Source organism: Camelus bactrianus, chromosome X (genome assembly GCF_048773025.1).
Source record: "Camelus bactrianus isolate YW-2024 breed Bactrian camel chromosome X, ASM4877302v1, whole genome shotgun sequence".
Lineage (NCBI taxonomy): Eukaryota > Metazoa > Chordata > Mammalia > Artiodactyla > Camelidae > Camelus > Camelus bactrianus.
This window is the reverse complement of record NC_133575.1, coordinates 41,939,196-41,959,211: the sequence shown is the minus strand read 5'-3', so window position 1 is coordinate 41,959,211 and position 20,016 is coordinate 41,939,196. Positions and strand designations below refer to the sequence as shown.

The window sequence follows — 20,016 nt, the reverse complement described above, 5'->3', positions numbered from 1 at the left end:
AATCCATGTCCTTTAACATTTCTTAAAGTTCTCATTTTCCCATCCTTTAATTATATTTGTTGTTCACCACCAGAGTATTTCTTGCAGTCGTGTTTTCAACTTTTATTAATAAGGAGCTAACCTCTGAAAAATCATAAAACAGGCAGACTGTTTGCTTGAGAAACCACTGCTTACAGGCTGTTTTGTTTAGCTTTCTTTTAACAAATCTCCATCTAAGAACTTGTCAAATATTATTTAAACTGCAGGAACAAAACCTAATATGTAATAAGTATATCCCTCATAATATGAGTCACAAAATGTATACGTACATTTAGCTTTCTGCTCTTCAGTTATAACGAAATCTACTCTCTTGGTAACTGCCCAGTTCCACAGGTTTACTGCCATTTCTTCAATCTGGACAAGAGAAACATTTTCTTAGCCAGTTAAAATACTGTCCATCTCCAATGATATTTTTCTTTCTTCCATGTTTCATGTTTATGTGACAACTGTGGGTCATTTACAGGTACTCCAAAATCTAGTTCCATTTTACCTTTCCTCCCAAAAACTTACCGTTAGAATGATTGTCCCACCATCCCATGAACACAACTTGTTCATTCCTGTGTACCTTTATTCTTCCTGTTGGCTTCACCTGATATACCTCCTCCCACTGTCTTTATGTAACTCAAATCCAGTTCAGCCTCACCAAGAACATCCATGAAGTTTTCAGCAAGCACTATAGTATAGTATGATCTCTTCTTTGAGTTCCTATATTCACTAAGTTTCACATAACTGAGCAATTAATTATGCTACTTCATATAGTATTTTCTTTGTTTTAGCTGTTATTCTTATTTTCCAACTAGGCTCCTTGATATCAAAGATCATATCTTACTCAATTTATATAGCACTGATAGTGTCCACCAAAGTGCTAAATAAAGAATACATATTCAAGGAGGGACATATTCAAGGGTATAGCTCAGGGGTAGAGTGCGTGCCTAGCATGCACAAGGTCCTAGGTTTAAACCCCAGCACCTCCATTAAAAATAAGTAAGTAAAAAAAAGTACCTCTCCCCCCAAAAATAAAAATAAATAAATAAATTTTAAAAAATAAAAGAATACATATTCAAATAATAAGATCTATTGTTTTATTATGCTTTGTCCTATGGACTAGGGGCAAAGATTCTAGTTGTTTGTTTTGGGTTTTATCTTCCTATCAAGTGGCAACTAGTCAACTAGATGGAAAAATAAATAGAGCTCATAGGGTCTCAAGAATAAAATGTGTAATTTGGGATAAGTTGGTTTCTGGCAAGAACTCTGAAGGCAATAATTGTTCCTGGGTGGTACTATTGCCTGAGACCAATATGACACAGTTCCAGCTTAAATCTCCCAGGATACTATGGTGACTATGATCTTATAATAAACATATTGGTAGCAATATGACTAGGAGGAATACTAACTAGATAAATATTAAGAAAACTCAGTTTATGTACAGTAATGCTGCACAATTATATTTTAGTTTTAACTATTTTCTCCAGTACTATTTCATCTACAATTCCACATTTCTCTGATGAGCTTCCCTTTAAACAGATTGTTTATTTAGCATGGCTGTCATTTCACTAATCTGCAGCTAATTCTCATGTTCATCTCCATCTCTCTTATATAGTACCCCTATGCCACAGTTGACCTAGTGATGACTTTCACATGATGTATTATTTGATTTGTTTCATCAAAAGCACATGGAGTTAATATTTGACTCCAAATTTCCCAGAGGAACAAATGGTATTTAGGGTAAAAAATAAACATTCAGAGTAAAACAGCTTAAAGAAGCTGCCATTTTTGGTATTTTGGAAAGCAATTTGAGAATATGTAAAAAGAGCCAAAAATGTTCATATCTTTTGACACACTAATTGCTTTTCTGAGACTCTATCCTTTGGAAACAATCCAAAATGTGGAGGGGATAATCTCCGCACTTAATAATAGTGTTCTTCATGTCATTATTTACAATAGTGAAAAATTAGGAACAATATAAATATTCAATAATAAAGAAACATATACACCAGAAACTAATACAACATTGCAAATCAAATTCAATTTTAAAAATACATAGATAAATTATGATAAATTCACTAGATGGAATATTATTCACTCATTTAAAATAGTGGTCACATTGGCACAAAAACAGACATATAGTTCAAGAGAACAGAAGAAAGCTCAGAAATAAATCCATACACCTACGGTCAGTTACTCTATGACAAAGGAGGAAAGAATATACAATGGAGAAAAGACAGTCTCTTCAGCAAGCAGTGTTGGGAAAGCTGGACAGCTACATGTAAATCAATGAAGTTAGAACACTCCTTCATACTATATACAAAAATAAACTCAAAATGGTTTATAGACCTAAATATAAAACATGACACCATAAAACTCCTAGAAGAGAACATAGGAAAAACATTCTCAGACATAAATCATAGCAATACTTTCTTAGATAAGTCTCCCAAGGCAAAAGAAACAAAAGCAAAAATAAACAAATGGGACCTAATCAAACTTAAAAAGCTTTTGCACAGCAAAGGAAACCATCAACAAAACGAAAATACAGCCTATGGAATGGGAGAAAATATTTGCAAATAATGCAATCAACAAGTGCTTAATTTCCAAAATCTACAAACTACTCATGCAACTCAATATTGAAAAAACAAACAACCCAATCAAAAAATGGGCAGAGACCTAAACAGACATTTTTCCAAAGAAGGCATACAGATGGACAACAAGCACATGAAAAGATGCTCAACATTGCTAATTATTAGAGAAATATAAATCAAAACCACAGTAAGGTATCACTGGTCAGAATGGCTATTATGAAAAAGTTTACAAATAATAAATGCTGGACATGGTGTGGAAAAGGGGAACCCTCCTACACTATTGGTGGGAATGTAAATTGGTACAGCCACTGTGGAAAACAGTAAGAAGGTTCCTTTAAAAACTGAAAATAGAACTACCATATGATCCACCAATCCCGCTCCTGGGTTTATAACCAGAAAAAAAAGAAAACTAACTCAAAAAGATAGCTGCACCCCAATGTTCATAGCAGCACTATTTAGACATGGAAATAAACCTAATGCCCATCAACGGATGATTGGCTAAAGAAGATGTGGTACATATATATAAAATGGAATATTATTGAGCCATAAAAGAATGAAAATTGCCATTTGCAGCAACATAGATGTACCTAAAGAATATTATATTTAGTGAAGTAACTCAGAGAAAGACAAATACTATATGATACCACTTATATGTGGAATCTAAAAAATAATACAAATAAATAGTGGTCACAGAAACTATTTTGCATAGGAAAATATTTATTATGTGTAGGGTAAAAAAAGATACAAAATTGAATGTACAAAAAGTTTTACATACATAAATTTTACCTCAAAAAAGAGCTATAATAAAATATTGGATTTTAGTTAATGATATGCATGCTACAGCATTTAGGGGTCAAGTGTACTGATTTCTGCAACTCACTTTGAAATGCACCCAAAAAATAGGATTGGTTGACAGAGTGATGGATATGTGATAAAGCAAATATAGTAAAATGTTAACAATTGTAGAATCTAAGTAACTGTTATATTGGTGTCCAATACAAAATTCTTTGGTTTTTTCCTGTTTGAAAATGTGTACAATAAAAATGTTAAGAAAAGAGAAGAAATTGCTTTTTATTATGCCAAAAATATTACACATATACTACAATTATAGCTATATAAATTTTAAATATGGAAATTGTTAAAGAAAATATAGTAAAATGAGTGTAGGAGTACTGGAGTGATGTGATTATGGGTAATTTTTTCCCTCCATTTTCAAACTTTATGTAAAGTTATATTACATATGTTATAAATAATTTTTGTACTTTCCATACTGTGTTAGAAAGAAAAGGATAAGATTAACTCTGACTATAAATATCTTATATTCACAAAAGGCAGATTTATTCAGCAAATATGTAATGAGCACCTGATATGTGGCAAGATTTGTGCTAGGTTTATATAAATGTGTAATGATAAACATAATAAATATATGCAGCAAATAGAAGTAAATAATATGAAGATTAGGCTTTCCACAAAGAAAACCAAGTCAAGGCACTTTCAAAACCAAACAGACCTTCTTGCAAAATAAGACCAGACTCTTGCCCTGAACTTCATTATCTCTTTTCAGTGATAACTATACACAATAAAAGAGGTTATAATCTAAAAAGGGACTTACATATAAAAAAATACACTAACAACTTTAGAACTAATTAACAAGATCAACAAGGCTGCAGGATACAAAATCAATACACAAAAGTCAACTGTATTTCTATACATTAGCAATGACTAATCTGAAAATTAAATTAAGAAAACAATTCCATCTACAATAACATCAAAAGAAATAAAATACATAGTAATAAATTTAACAAAAAAGTGCAAAACTTACACTCCAAAAACTAGAAATATCATTGAAAAAAATTAAAGAAAACTTAATAAATGGAAAGACATACTATTTTATGGTTATAAGACTTAATATTGTTAAGATGGCAATACTCTTTAAACTGATCTACAGATTTGGGTAATACTCATCAAAATTCCAGCTAGCTTTTTTGCAAAAAATGAAAAGCTGACTCTAAAACTCAAGTGGAAATTCAAGGGACCCAGACTAGTCCAAAAAACCTTGAAAAACAAGAATAAACTTGGAGGATTCACACTTCCCAATTTCAAAACTTACTACAAAGCTACAATAATCATGAGTATGGTACTGGCATAAGGACAGATGTATAGATTAATAGAACAGAAATGAGAGTCGAGAAACAAACTTTCATGTTTAAGGTCAACTGATTTTTGACAAGTACACTAACACAAATTTAATGGAGAAAGAGCAGTCTTTTCAAAACACATACTGGGACAACTTGATACCTACAAGCTGAAGAATGCAATGGAATCCCTTCCTCATACCATATGCAAAAATAAACTCAAAATAGATCATACACCTAAAGGTAAGAACTAAAACTATAAAACTCTCAAAAGAAAATATAAGAATAAGCTTTCATGACCTTGGGTTAGAAAAAACCTCCTTAGATATCACACCAAAAGCACAAGCAAAAAAAGAAAGAATTTATAAATTGAACATCATCAAACTTTTAAACGTTTTTTGCTTCAGAAGATACAATCAAGTGAAAAGACAACCCATAGAAAAGGAGAAAATACTTTGCAAGTCATGTATCTGATAAGTGACTTATATCTAGACTATATAAAGAACTACTACTCATAATAAAAACACAACTCAATTTAAAAATTGGCAAAAGGATAGGGGCCAAGATGGCGGAGTAGAAGGAGGCTGGTAGCTCACCCTCTCCCACAAATACACCAAAACTCCCATTCACGGACTCACCCAGCCAACCAGAGCACCTGCTGAACTCAGACAAACATCTCCCTCTTCAAAAGACAAAGACTCCATGAATCTGGTAAGAGAAAAGGAAAAAAGAAAGAAGAAAAAGCAAAACAGTGCAGGACTAGTCCCGCGGGGAGGGAGCAGCAAAGGAGGAATAGCGCTCCTTTGCTGAATCTCCCCCTCTCCAACGGAGAGGCCAGCGGGACAGAGGGGGAGCCTCCAAGGCTCGGATCTGTACCGAGCAGCCCTTGACCAACAGAACTAAGTTAAACGGGCACAAAGGGTCCCTGCGACACCCAGCCCGAGATGCAAGCCGGCAGCTGGGGCCAGGGCAGGCGGCCTGAGCCGGGCGGAGGACTGGGGCGGCTGCACTAAGGCAGCCCCGGGAGACTGCAGGGGGCTGGGCGCCGTGGCTGGGAGGGGATACAGAGCACAACAACCTGGGTCCCCCATAAATTATGAAAAAAAAAAGCAAAGCAACACTGCTGGTGTGCCCTGGGGGGAGGGGCGCCGTAGCCTTTGTCTCCTCAGACCCACGGCGCCATTACTGGCGCTTCTTGTGAGAAGAGAGGCGGGGCGCAGCCACAGCCACCATCTCCTCCTGTGCGCAGCGCCTGGGCGGGGGCTAGGCCGAGACCTGAATCCGCACCCCGGGGCTCCGCAACCTCCTACCCAGGATTAAGACTTGTTTACAGCCGGAGGCAGATAGGATCTTTCTGCCTTGGTACCTCAGAGAACTTGCGTGGCCAAGACAAACAGGGAGCTGAGTTTTGGCGCGGAGCGGGGATGGGGCTGTCCCGCAGTCTTCCCCGAGCCCGCCTATGGAGCGCCCACCCGGGGCGGAGCGGGCAGCTGCACAGAGCAGCGGAGCGACCAGCGCCGGGAGAGGGCTGGGGGCCACCGGCCTTCCTGGCAAGAGCGCGGCAACTGACCCAGTGTGGGGAGGGGGCACAATCTTCTTGCTGACAGGCACTGGGAGCAGCACAGTCAGGGGCACCAACAGAGGGTCTCTAGAAGCAGCAAGCTGAGTTTGTGAAACAGGGTGAAGACAGAAAGACCTCTCAATAAAATCATTAAGAGTGCACAGTCTCCATGAGAACACATCCCTTTTTTTCATCTTTTTTTAATCTGTTCTATTTTCTACTAACTTTTTAATTTTTACTTTTTAAACAATTGCATATGCTTCCAGTTTTAATCCCTTTAAATTTTTCTTTTAAAATATTTTTATTATTTTCAAAAATCCACCTCATTTCATTTTTACTTCTCTTGGTTTTGATGTCCTATTATTGATTATACACAGGTTTCAAATATCTTTTTTGTCCTTTTCTCCTTTTTTTTTAAAGATTTTTAAAAGATGTCTCAACTCAATTGCTATTCTGCTTCAACATGCTCTTCTATTATTGACTATACACTGTTTTCAAACCTTTTTTTCTCCCTTCTTTTAAAATTCTCTTTATCTTTTATTATATGTTCTATTTTCTATTACATTTTTAATTTTTACTTTTTAAACAATTGTATGTCTACAGTTTTAATCACTTTTAAATTTTTCTTTTAAAATATTTTTATTATTATTATTTTTAAAAATCCACTTCATTTCATTTTTATTTCTCTTGGTTTTGATTTCCTGTCATTGATTATACACAGGTTTCAAATATTGTTTTTTGATCTTTTCTCCTTTTTTTAAGGTTTTTAAAAGACGTCTCAACTCGATTGCTATTCTGAATCAACTTGCTGTTCTATTATTGATTATACACTATTTTCAAACCTTTGTTTTCTCCCTTCTTTTAAAATTCTCTCTTTTTTGTTAAGTTTTATTCCTGCATAGGCTTTAGATAAATAAATAAATTCCTTAAGGACCACAATAGATACCTGCTACTCCATAAGCCACAGTGCCAGAGAGATATGAGCAAGATGAAGAAGCAGAGGAACCACTCCCAATTAAAAGAGCAAGAGAAATCCCCTGAAAGAACAATCAATGAAATAGACATTGACGGCCTACTAGATCAAGATTTCAAAAAAGGAGTGATCAAAGTACTGAAGTAACTAAAAGAGACAGTGTTTAGAGATATAAAATATGTCAAAAATGAAATGGAAGCTATAAAGAAGAGCCAAGTAGAATTGGTAAACTCATTGGCTAAGATGAGAAATGATCTAAAGGCTGTGCAAAACAGACTAGATAATGTAGAGGAACGAATTAGTGACCTAAAAGACAAGACAACAGAAAGCACCCAATCAGAACAGCTACAAGATAAACAAATAAAAACAAGTGAAAATAGCATAAGGGACCTATGGGATAATATAAAGCGTCCCAATCTTCACATAATATGGATCCTAGAAGGGGAAGAAAGATCAAAGGGGATTGAAAAGGTATTGGAAGAAATCATGCCTGAAAACTTCCCAAACCTAAAAAGGAATCAGATATCCAAGTACAGGAGGCTCAGACGGCCCCAACCAGGAAGAACCCAAACAGACACACACCAAGCATATCCTAATCAAGATGGCCAGAGTCAAGGATAAAGAAATGATCCTAAAGGCAGCAAGAGAAAAACAAAGCGTGAGTTACAAGGGAACCCTCATAAAGCTCTCAGCTGATTTCTCTACACAAACACTACAGGCCTGAAGGGAGTGGCAAGATATATTCAAAGTCCTGAATGAAAAAAAACATGTAGCCTAGGATACTTTGTCCAGCAAGGCTATCCTCTAGAATAGAAGGAGAGATAAAGAATTTCACAGACAAGCAAAAACTAGAAGAGTGTAGCAACACTAAACCCATGCTAAAAGAAATATTGACAGGTCTACTCTAAATAGAAAAGAAGCAGGATGCTATAGAAATGAGAAACTCGTAACTGGAAAGGTGATAACTACCATGAATTACAAATAGAATAAACACAGACTGTAAAACAAGACATCTAAATCATTAAGAGTGGGAGAGGGAAGCAAGAAAATTAGAGTATTTTTTTCCTTTTTAAATTTTTTGTTCTCAGTAGGATGGGTTTGAGCTTATATTGCTATCTATTTAATATAAACAGTTATAGTAATGGGTTAATAGACTTACAAAAAAGGGTAACCACAAGCCAAAAATTTACAAGTAAGTCACAAAAACTAAATAAAATCCAGGTTAATACAAAGGAAAATTACTAAGCCACAAAAGGAAGAAGAAAGGAACAAAGAGGAAATACCGAATCAACTGCAAAAATAAGTTTAAAATGGTAATAAACACACATCTATCATTAATTACTGTAAATGTTAATGGACTAAATGCTCCAATCAAAAGACACAGAGTGTCAGACTGGATAATAAAGCAAGAAACTCCAATATGCTGCATACAAGAGACCCACTTTAATGAGAAAGACACATATAGATTGAAAGTGAAAGGATGGAAAAGGATAGTCCATGCAAATGGAAAAGCAAAAAAAGCAGGTGTAGCAGTACTGATTTCAGACAAAATAGACTTTAAAACAAAGGCCATAAAGAAAGATAAAGAAGGACATTTTATAATGATTAAAGGAGAAATAAAAGATGAGAATATTACACTCCTTAATATAAATGCACCCAATAGAGGAGCACCTAAATACATAAAACAATTAGTAACAGATATAAAGGGGGATACTGATGGGAATACAATCATTGTAGGAGATTTTAACACCACATTAACATCACTAGACAGATCTTCTAGACAGAAAATAAATAAGGCAACAGAGAAATTAAACAATATAAAAGAAATATTAGACATGGTAGATATTTTCAGAGCATACACTCTCAAGAAGTAGAATATACATTCTTTTCAAGTGCACATGGAACATTTTCTAGGACTGATCATGTACTTGGGCACAAAAGAAGCCTCAACAATTTTAAGAAAACAGAAATTATCTTAAGTATCTTTACTGACCACAGTGCCATGAAACTAGAAATCAACTACAGAAAAACAAAGGAGGAAAAAAAAAGGAAAGCATGGAGATTAATCAACATACTACTAAAATAACCAATGGTCCAATGATGAAATCAAAGCTGAAATTAAAAAATACCTTGAGACAAATGAAAATGAAAATACAGCCACACAAAATTTATGGGATGCAGCAACAGCAGTGCTAAGAGGGAAGTTTATAGCAATACAGGCCTTCCTCAAAAAAGAAGAACAATCTCAAATAAACAATCTAACCCACCAGCTAAAACAATTCGAAAAAGAAGAGCAAAAAACCCTAAGAGGCAGCAGAAGGAAGAAAATAATAAACATCAGGGAGGGAAGAAATAAATAAAATAGAGATTTAAAAAACAACAGAAAAAAATAAATCAAAGCAAAAGCTGGTTTTCTGAAAGAGTAAATAAAATCGACAATCCTCTGGCCAAACTCACAAAGAAGAAAAAAAGAGAGAGCACAAATAAGCAAAATAAGAAAGGAAAACGGAGAAATTACAATGAATAACATAGAAATACATAATATCATATCAGAATATTATGAAAAACTATATGGAAGCAAAATGGATAACCTAGAGGAGATGGACAGGTTTCTGGAAACATACAGTCCACCAAGACTGAATCAAGAAGAAACTGACCACTTGAACAAACCAATCACTAGAAATGAAATCGAATAAGTGATAAACAAAAAATCTCCCTGCAAATAAAAGTCCAGGACCGGAAGGCTTCACTGGGGAATTCTACCAAACATACAAAGAACTCATACCAGCCCTTCTCAAACTCTTTCAGACGATTGAAAAGGAGGGAATACTCCCAAACTCATTCTATGAAGACATCATCACCCTGATACCAAAACCAGGCAAAGACACCACCAAAAAAGAGAATTACAGACCAATATTACTGCTGAACATAGATGCAAAAATCCTTACCAAAATATTAGCAAATTGAATCCAACAGCACATAAAAAAGATTATACATTTATGATCAAGTGGGGTTCATCCCAGGGACACAAGGGTGGTTCAACATATGCAAATCAATCAATGTAATACATCACATCAGCAAGAGAAAGGACAAAAACCACATGATCATCTCAATAGATGCAGAAAAAGCATTTGATAAAATTCAACACCCATTTATGATCAAAACTCTCACCAAAGTGGGCATAGATGGAACATCTCTCAACATAATAAAAGCTATACATGACAAACCTACAGCCAGTATAGTACTCAATGATGAAAACCTCAAAACCTTCCCACTAAAATCTGGGACAAGACAAGGCTGCCCACTATCACCACTCCTATTCAACATAGTCTTAGGTGTCCTAGCCACAGCAATCAGGCAAGAGAGAGAAATAAAAGGGATCCAAATTGGAAAAGAAGAGGTAAAAGTGTCACTATTTGCAGATGACATGATACTATATATAGAAAACCCTGAAAGGTCCACACAAAAACTACTAGAACTAATTGAAGAATTCAGCAAGGTAGCAGGTTACCACATTAACGTACAAAAATCAGTTGTATTTCTTTACACTAACAATGAATCAACAGGAAAAGAAAGTAAAGAAACAATCCCCTTTAAAATAGCACCCAAAGTAATAAAATACCTAGGAATAAATCTGACCAAGGAAGTGAAAGACTTAAACATGGAGAACTACAAAACATTGACTAAGGAAATTAAAGAAAACTTTAAAAAATGGAAAGCTATCCCATGCTCCTGGATTGGAAGAATCAATATTGTTAAAATGATCAGACTGCCCAAGGCAATCTACAGATTTAATGCAATCCCTATCAAGTTACCCAGGACATATTTCACAGAACTAGAACAAATCATAATAAAATTTATATGGAACCACAAAAGACCTAGAATTGCCAAAACATTACTCAAGAAAAAGAAAGAGGCTGCAGGAATAACTCTCCCAGACTTCAGACAATACTATAGAGCTACAGTCATCAAGACAGCATGGTATCAGTACAAAAACAGACATATGGACCCATGGAACAGAATAGAGAGCCCAGAAATGAACCCAAAAAATTTTGGTCAACTAATCTTCAACAAAGGAGGCAAAAATATACAATGAAATAAAGACAGTCTCTTCAGCAAATGGTGTTGGGAAAACTGGACAGCAACATGTAAATCAATGAAGCTAGAACACTCCCTTACACCATACACAAAAATCAACTCAAAATGGATCAAAGACTTAAACATAAGACAAGATACAATAAACCACCTAGAAGAAAATATAGGTATAACATTATCTCACATACATCTCAAAACTGTGCTCTTAGGGCAGTCTACCTAAGCAACAGAAATAAAAGCAAGAAGAAACAAATGGGACCTAATGAAACTTACAAGCTTCTTCATGGCAAAGGAAACCATAAGTAAAACAAAACGACAACTTACGGAATGGGAGAAAATTTTTGCTAATGATGAAACTGACTAAGGCTTGATCTCCAGAATATATAAGTAGCTCATATGACTTAATAAGAAAAAAATTAACAACCTAATCCAAACATGGGCAGAAGACCTAAACAAACAATTCTCCAAGGAAGAAATACAAATGATCGATAGGGACATGAAAAAATGCTCAATATCACTAATTACCAGAGAAATGCAAATCAAAACTACAATGAGGTATCACCTCACACCAGTCAGAATGGCCGTCATTCAAAAATCCACAAATGACAAATGCTGGAGAGGCTGTGGAGAAAGGGGAACCCTCCTACACTGCTGGTGGGAATGCAGTTTGGTGCAGCCACTGTGGAAAACAGTATGGAGATTCCTCAAGAGACTAGGAATAGACTTACCATTTGACCCAGGAATCCCGCTCCTGGGCATATATCCAGAAGGAACCCTACTTCAAAAAGACACCTGCAGCCCAGTGTTCATAGCAACACTATTTACAATAGCCAAGACATGGAAACAGCCTAAATGTCCATCGACAGATGACTGGATAAAGAAGAACTGGTATATTTATACAATGGAATACTATTCAGCCATAAAAACTGACAACATAATGCCATTTGCAGCAACATGGATGTTCCTGGAGAGTGTCATTCTAAGTGAGGTAAGCCAGAAAGAGAAAGAAAAATACCATATGAGATCGCGCCTATGTGGAATGAAAATAAAAAAGAACATAAATACAAAACAGAAACAGACTCATAGACCTAGAATACAAACTTGTGGTTGCCAAGGGTGGGGGTAGGAAGGGATAGACTGGGAGTTCAAAATTTGTAGATATTGACAGGCATATGTAGAATAGATAAACAAGATTATACGGTATAGCACAGGGAAATATATACAAGATCTTGTGGTAGCTCACAGCGGAAAAAAAAATGTGACAATGCATATAGGTATGTTCATGTATAACTGAAAAATTGTGCTCTACACTGGAAACTGATACAACATTATAAAATGACTATAACTCAATAAAAAATGTTTTAAAAAATTGGCAAAGGATCTTAATAGACATTTCTCCAAAGAAAATATGCAAGTGACCAATAAGCACATGAGAAGATGCTCAACATCATTAGCCATCAGGGAAACACAAATCAAACCACAATGAGATCCCACCTCACACTCATTAGAATAACTACCACCAAACGAACAGAAATAATGAGTGTTGGTAAGGATGTGGAAAAGTTGGAACTCTTGTACACTGTTGATGGGAATATAAAATGGTGCATCCACTATGAAAACAGTATGGTGGTTCCTCAAAAAAATAAAAAATAGAATTACCATATGATCCAGTAATTCCACTTTTGTGTACATAACCGAAATAATTGAAAGTAAGGACTTGAACAGATATTTTTATACCCAAGGTCACAGCTACATTATTCACAAAAGCCAAAAGGCAGAAGCAACTCAAGTTACTATGGAATGATGAATAAACAAATGTGGTATGTATATACACCACATAATGGAATATTATGAAGACTTAAAAAAGACAGAATTTTGACACATGCTACAACATGGATGAATCCAAGGACATTATACTGAATAAAATATGCCAATCACATAAAGACAAATACTGTATGATTCTACTTATATGAGGTACCAAGAGCAGTCAAATTTATAGAGACAGAAGTAGAATGGCGGTTGCTAGGGTCTGGGGAAAGGGAAAATGTGGAGCTGTTGTTTAATGAGTATAGAACTTCAGTTTTGTAAGATGAAAAGAGTTCTAGAGATTGGTTGCACAACAATGTGAATACACTTAACACTCTGAATTTAACATTTAAAAATAGTTAACTTTATGCTATATATACTTTACCACAATTAAAACTAAAACAAACACCATGAGATACTACTTCATATTCACTAGGATGGCTGTAATAAAAAAGGCAGGTAATAATAAGTATTGGTGATGAGTGGAAAAAATGGACCCCTCTATACACTGCTGGTAGGAATGTAAAATGGTAGTCACTTTGGAAAACAATCTGGCAGTTCCTCAAAGGTTAAACAGAGTTACCATATGACCCAGCAATTTCACTCCTGGGTATATACCTAAAAGAAATAAAAACACAATAATGTGTACATGAATGTTCATAGCAGCATTACTCATAATAGCCAAAAGGTGTAAACAACCCAAATGTTCAACAACAGATGAATGGATATACAAAATGTGGTATATTCAAAGAATGGAAGTATTTAATCATAAAAAGTAATGCAGTACAGATACACACTACAACATGGAAGAACCTTGAAAACATTATGCTAAGTGAAAGAATTCAGTCCCAAAAGACCACATATTGTATGGTTCCATTTATATAAAATGTCCAAAATAGACAAATCCATAGAGACAGAAAGCATTTTAGAGGTTATCTAGAGCTGGGGGAGAGAGGAGGAAATGGAGTGTCTGTGAAAGGGTGCAAGGTTTCTTCCTGGGGTGATGAGAATGTTCTAAAATTAAATCTGGTGATGGGTGCACAACTCTGTGAAATAATAAAAATCATTTAATTATACACTTGAAATGGGTGAATTTTATGGCATGTGGATTATATATAAAGTTTTATATATATATACATACATATATACATATATATATACATATATATACATACATATGAGATATTTACAATAATCTTTCTTCTCATCTTTCCATATGTGCAGTCACCAAAATGGAAGGATTTGCCCAAGGTAAACATTCCCAAAAGTATTTCAGAACCTCAAGGCAATTTCCAAATTAAGTAACAGATCTTCAATGTCATATATTCAATTGAGTTCCCCACTACCAGGTAGTTTCTTATTCTGCTGCAAAAGGAAGGAAAAAGAGAACTATTATTTATTTAGTCAACTACTATGTACCCAGGACTTAAATATGTTATTTTGTTACTATTCACACCAACACTGGGAGGTGGGTTTTATTATCCTCTTTTAACAGGTGAGAGAAAACTGAAACCTAGAAAGGTTAAATATTAAATACCAAATTTAAGGACATATTTTTCCATTGCTTTCTAAAACACTATTTTCCCTAAATGTGCCATTAAAGTTGATTTGTATGTATTTAGATTTCATGTTAATCATGAAGAACATTATTTTACTTACACATTAATTAAAATGGTGAATAATCAAACTTACCATAAACAAAATTATTTTTATACCAACCTGAGCATCCTGTATGTCAGCCATAGACTCCCTGTTGATATTTACTATGTCCGTGAAGAGTCTATCAATCACCTCAGGTATGTCAGGTGAATTATCTTTTACAATCAGATTTTCAGTAATTTCTGAAATAACAATAAATGATAAAAGTGCTGTGAACTAACACATTGGCTGAAAGTAGCAAATCATTTTGAAATCTGTTCCTGAAGCTTTCATCAAATGAATACAGCATGAAGAAACCTGAATGATCCTTAGAGTAAAACCAAACTGGAGATAAAGTTTCCTTTAGTTAAAAGCAAAGAACAATTTTAAAATAAAATTTGTATTCCCTAGGAGTCATTTGTTTACATCTCAATCATCAACACTCATTCTCAAAGTGAAATGTATTGATTTCACAAATAGTAATATTATTGTAGGTCACCTTAAAACTATAAAAATTGAAATTAACAATGTCTTCAAAACCAGAAAATGTAGAAATTCTGAAGAGAGACAGATATGTGCACTATAAAACTAAAATGTCTATTAATACTTTCAAGCATTGGACAGACGTAGCTAACTTATGCTGCCTCTGAAGTCCTGATCTTACTTTGTGAGAAAAAAATGACATGCCTAATTAGTGACAACATTAACCAGTTATTGAATCTGTACAAATGATGTCACCATTTTCTAAACAGTCTGAGCTCCAGACTCAATATAGCTGAATCATACTAGGCCATAGAATTCCTTAAAACTCAAAGGTTTTACATGATATAGAACCAAAATTGATGCCTTTCATATTATCAAAATTGAGGTTTTTCCAAACTCATATAATAGAGGTCTCTGTAACGCACATGTCTCTAATTTCTTGCAACGTTTCTGAGCATTAACTAGCAAGAGTATTGTTAATATTCATAACAATACTATCAGAGCACTTACAGAAAAATTTTTAAACTGCTACAATAAACAGATTTTTAACCTGCTACAATAAGCAATAAATCTGCTAAATGAAAAAAATTTCAGTTAAATGTCAGAAAACAGATTCACATAAAGACTTTACAAAACAAATTATTTTCAAATATATTCAAATATATTTTTAAAGTTCATGGAATCTTTAGTACCCATGGCATAATCAGAGGTATTAGGGAAAATATACCATACATATTTCATACACCTCAGGTTATAAGATATATATGAAAAGAAAAACCTCTAGCTTCCTTACTCCCATAAATTAGTTAATGGAAAGACTAATATTAAATACTTTGATTCTTCTAAGATTAGGTAAGTATTAGGCTAAGAGGTGTATGTGTGTGTGTATATATAAATATGTATTTGTGTGTGTGTGTGTGTATAAAACAGGCCTTGCTCATAATATTGATAACAGAATTAGGAAAGTTCAGAATGGAAGAAAACATTTGCAAATCATATATCTGATAAGGGTTTAATATCCAAAATATATAAAGAAATCATATAACTCAATAGCCAAAAAAATCCAATTTAAAAATGGGCAGGGGATCTGAATAGACATTTTTCCAAAGAAAACATAGTGAAGGCCAACAGGTAGATGAAAAGATGCTCAACATCACTAATCATCACAGAAATGAAAATCAAAACCACAATGACATATCACCTCACACCCGTTACAAAGGCCATCATCAAAAAGACAAGTGATGGGGGAGAGTATATAGCTCAGTGGTAGAGTGCATGCTTAGCATGCATGAAGTCCTAGATTCAATCCCCAGTACCTCCATTAAAACAAATACATAAATAAACTTCATTATCTTCCCCCTCCCCCCTTAAAAAAAAGACAAGTGATAACAAGTGTTGGCTAGGATGTGAAGAAAGGGGGACACTTGAGCACTGCTGGTGGCAATGTAAATTGGTGCAACCACAATGGGAAACTGTAAGGAGGTTCCTCAAAAAATTAAAAACAGAACTACCATATGATCCAGCAATGCCAACTCTGGGTACTTATCTGAAGAAAATGCAAAGACTATCTTGAAAAGACATATGCACCCCCATGTTCATTACAGCCTTATTTACAATAACCAAGACATGGAAAGAGTCTAAGTGTCCATCGATGGATGAATGCATAAAGAAAATGTGGTAAATATATACAATGGAATGTTATTCAGCTGTAAAAAAGAGTGCAATCTTGCCATTTGCAACATGGATGGACCTTGAATGCATTATGCTAAGTGAAATAAGTCAGCCAGAGAAAGACAAACACTGACCGTATAATCTCACTATACGTGGAATCAATAAAAAAAGAAAAGCAAGTTCATAGATACAGAGAGCAGGTTGGTGGTTGCCACAAGCAGGGCATGGAAGATGGACAAAATGGGTAAAGGAAGTCAAAAGGTACAAACTTCCAGTTATAAAATAAGTAAGTCATAGGGACGTTAATGTACAGCATGGCAACTACAGTTAATACTATATTGCATATTTGAAAATTGCTAAGAGAATAAATTTTAAAGGTTCTCATTACAAGAAAAAAATTTTTGTAACTATGTTTGGTGATGGATGTTAACTAGACTTATTGTGATCATTCTGCAATATACACAAATATTGAATCATTATGTTTTATACCTGAAACTAATATAATGTATGTCAATTATACCTCAATAAAAATAATTAGGAAAGTTTTTAAATGATATTTTTAAAAATCCAAATATTGTTTAAAAACAATTTCTTGAAATGTTTTTGAAAAGAAAACAAAAACCAAATATAATTCTTTTTATTTGAATTTCTTTTTTAAAAAATACAAACATATTTTAGTAGAACATCAATTATAACTTTTGGTTACATATTATACGAGACTGTGAAGACATTAATTTTGATTTGTGAATGTTCCCTTAATGTTTTATATAATTCACTCTGTCAAAATAATTCTGGTCCTTTCAAAACATATTTTCAGTGCCACTCAGTTGAGCAACTTGATTGACACCAGCTGAGGCAATGACAGCACTGTACTTCTTTAGGATAAAATGCAGTCAGCAAAGCTGGTAAGTAGTAGCGATCACATAGCTGAATGGTTGAGAGTTACTCTATGAAGAAGAAGACTTGCTTCTGGGAGAAGCTCAGCAAAGAACTTTTGTAAACACAGCCTATTCCTGAGATGTGAAGACAATATACTGTATTAAGGTTATATCAAGCAAGATTGTACATTTTGAAAGAAACGATTAAATTATCTTCCTGGCTACTGAAATAAACTATGATTTACAACATGATTTCAGTCAATTTAATTTAAATGAGATTCATCCTAGTTAAAACTCGGGAGTCACTCTATTGAGGCAGCCACGTTAATCAGTACCAATTAATTCTGATTAGGTAGACAGCATTCTAGGTACAGTATAATAGAAAATAAACTTCTTCCCTGTCCTTGAGGAAGGGAGCTTATGTTACAACATGGAAAAAAATCTATCAACAGTCCTGCCAAGTCTCTTCCTGTGACCTCTATCAACTCAACCAGTCATTCAAAGGCAAAAGCAGCTCAAAGACCTGCCAGGGTCATTTCAAGATTTTACTCCAAATCACAATTATCTGAAACTTCTTTAGTGAGAAAAGAACCAAAAATGACAATAAAATTAACATTTGCATAGGGCTTTACACTCTCAATGTGTTTTCATATGCATTCTCATTTAATCTACCCTAATTAACCTACTCTACTCTCATTAATCTATCTACTCTGTAAAGGAGATATTTTTATTTTCTAAGATGTGGGAACAAAGATTTAACAAAGTGTAGTGACTTCTCAAAGGTGACACAAAGAGAAAGTAGCAAACTAGGACTTGAAATCAGGCTTTCTAATTTGAAATCCTGTACTTTGCGCTATACTATTTCTACTAGGAAGGGCCTCAAAGAAGTGACTTGCCAAGACTCTGAGACAACTAAAAAACAGCAGGGAGAGAAGAGATGAGCCAACATCATTCAGAGTGCTACACTAAAATTTTGATTGTGGGCTAAGAAAAACTATTCCAGCAGAAGTTAGTCTGAATGAAGACAGCCAAAATGTCCAAAACAGTGTCAAAGGGCAAAGCAAAATACTCAAGCAAACTCAAGACAAACAGGTTTAGTGATAGACAAAATCACACTGTAAATCATACTTTCTATCCATGATCAGAGAGATAATCATTTTTCTTATACAATGTTCCAGGAGAATCCAACTGACAAACTGGGTATGGCACAAGAGAATCCAAGCAGCAAATCATAATGCAGAAGTCAGATGGAACTACATGCACCATAGTTCCAAAAAAATTATTCACAACAGTGTACTGTAGTTCTGAGCAGCATCTTGATCCTAGAGAGCAACTAGGAAAGGATACAGGGCAGGCTAATGCCATGAAAATCATGACAATCAGAAATGATACAGTTCCAAAGCTCAACAGGTGCCTAGAGTATGTCACTAGCATATTAAATCTCAAATCTGATGGCCAGTATGACTTCATTCCAAACCAACCTCTTCCCTACTGCACAATTCTTTCTTGCCCTGGACAGAACTGGCTTAGGGACTGGAGCAAAACTAAGCCTGGGCTCATCAAGAGATAAAGCTCTGTAAAATTTTGGAGGGCAAATACCTGAGTTAAGGGCTGGGGTGGGGGGGTGCAGCGGTAAAAAGGCAAGAACTGACTATATCATGCTAACCAAAAAGGAATTTCCAGCCTGATTCCGGTAAGGAAGCACATCCAGTCACATACAGAGCACTAAACTTTAAAGACTAAAGGGTAGAATTATACTTACACTGAACAAACTATACCATTAGGAGGAATATCTCAAAAGAGCCATAACTCAGTCCTCTCAACCAAATGTACATTGTGTAAATGTTGCAGTGAATTTGGTATCTTATTTCTTTCACACTCCTATAAATGCAAGGTCAATAACCAAACTCAACTTGCCAATTCATCCAATCCTACCCCTAAGCATCTGTATATTTTTACAAAGTATCTGTATATATTACTCTTTTATTCTTATTACATCCTGTTACCCATTGTAGCTGAGTCTTGCTGTTCTTGACTGAGAATCTTCTATTCAGCTAACAGTTTGTTGTTGTTACCAAATGCTATTTCTATTTAAACAACTTAATTATGACTTCAGTTTATAGAGTGTTAACAATGCACTAGGCACTGAAGACAGACTTAT

The 20,016-nt window shown here is 34.7% G+C and overlaps 1 protein-coding gene across 1 annotated transcript in view; it reads right to left on the bottom strand.

Annotated features, from left to right (window-relative positions):
• TEX11 (testis expressed 11) overlaps nt 1-20,016 on the bottom strand; it is a 299,458-nt gene that overhangs the window by 271,266 nt on the left and 8,176 nt on the right. Inside the window, exons 4-5 of the mRNA XM_045509206.2 lie at nt 14,905-15,053; nt 309-393 (exon numbers count right to left, since the gene is read on the bottom strand). Coding sequence (XP_045365162.2) covers nt 309-393; nt 14,905-15,053 — 234 coding nt within the window. The remainder of the gene's footprint in view (nt 1-308; nt 394-14,904; nt 15,054-20,016) is intronic.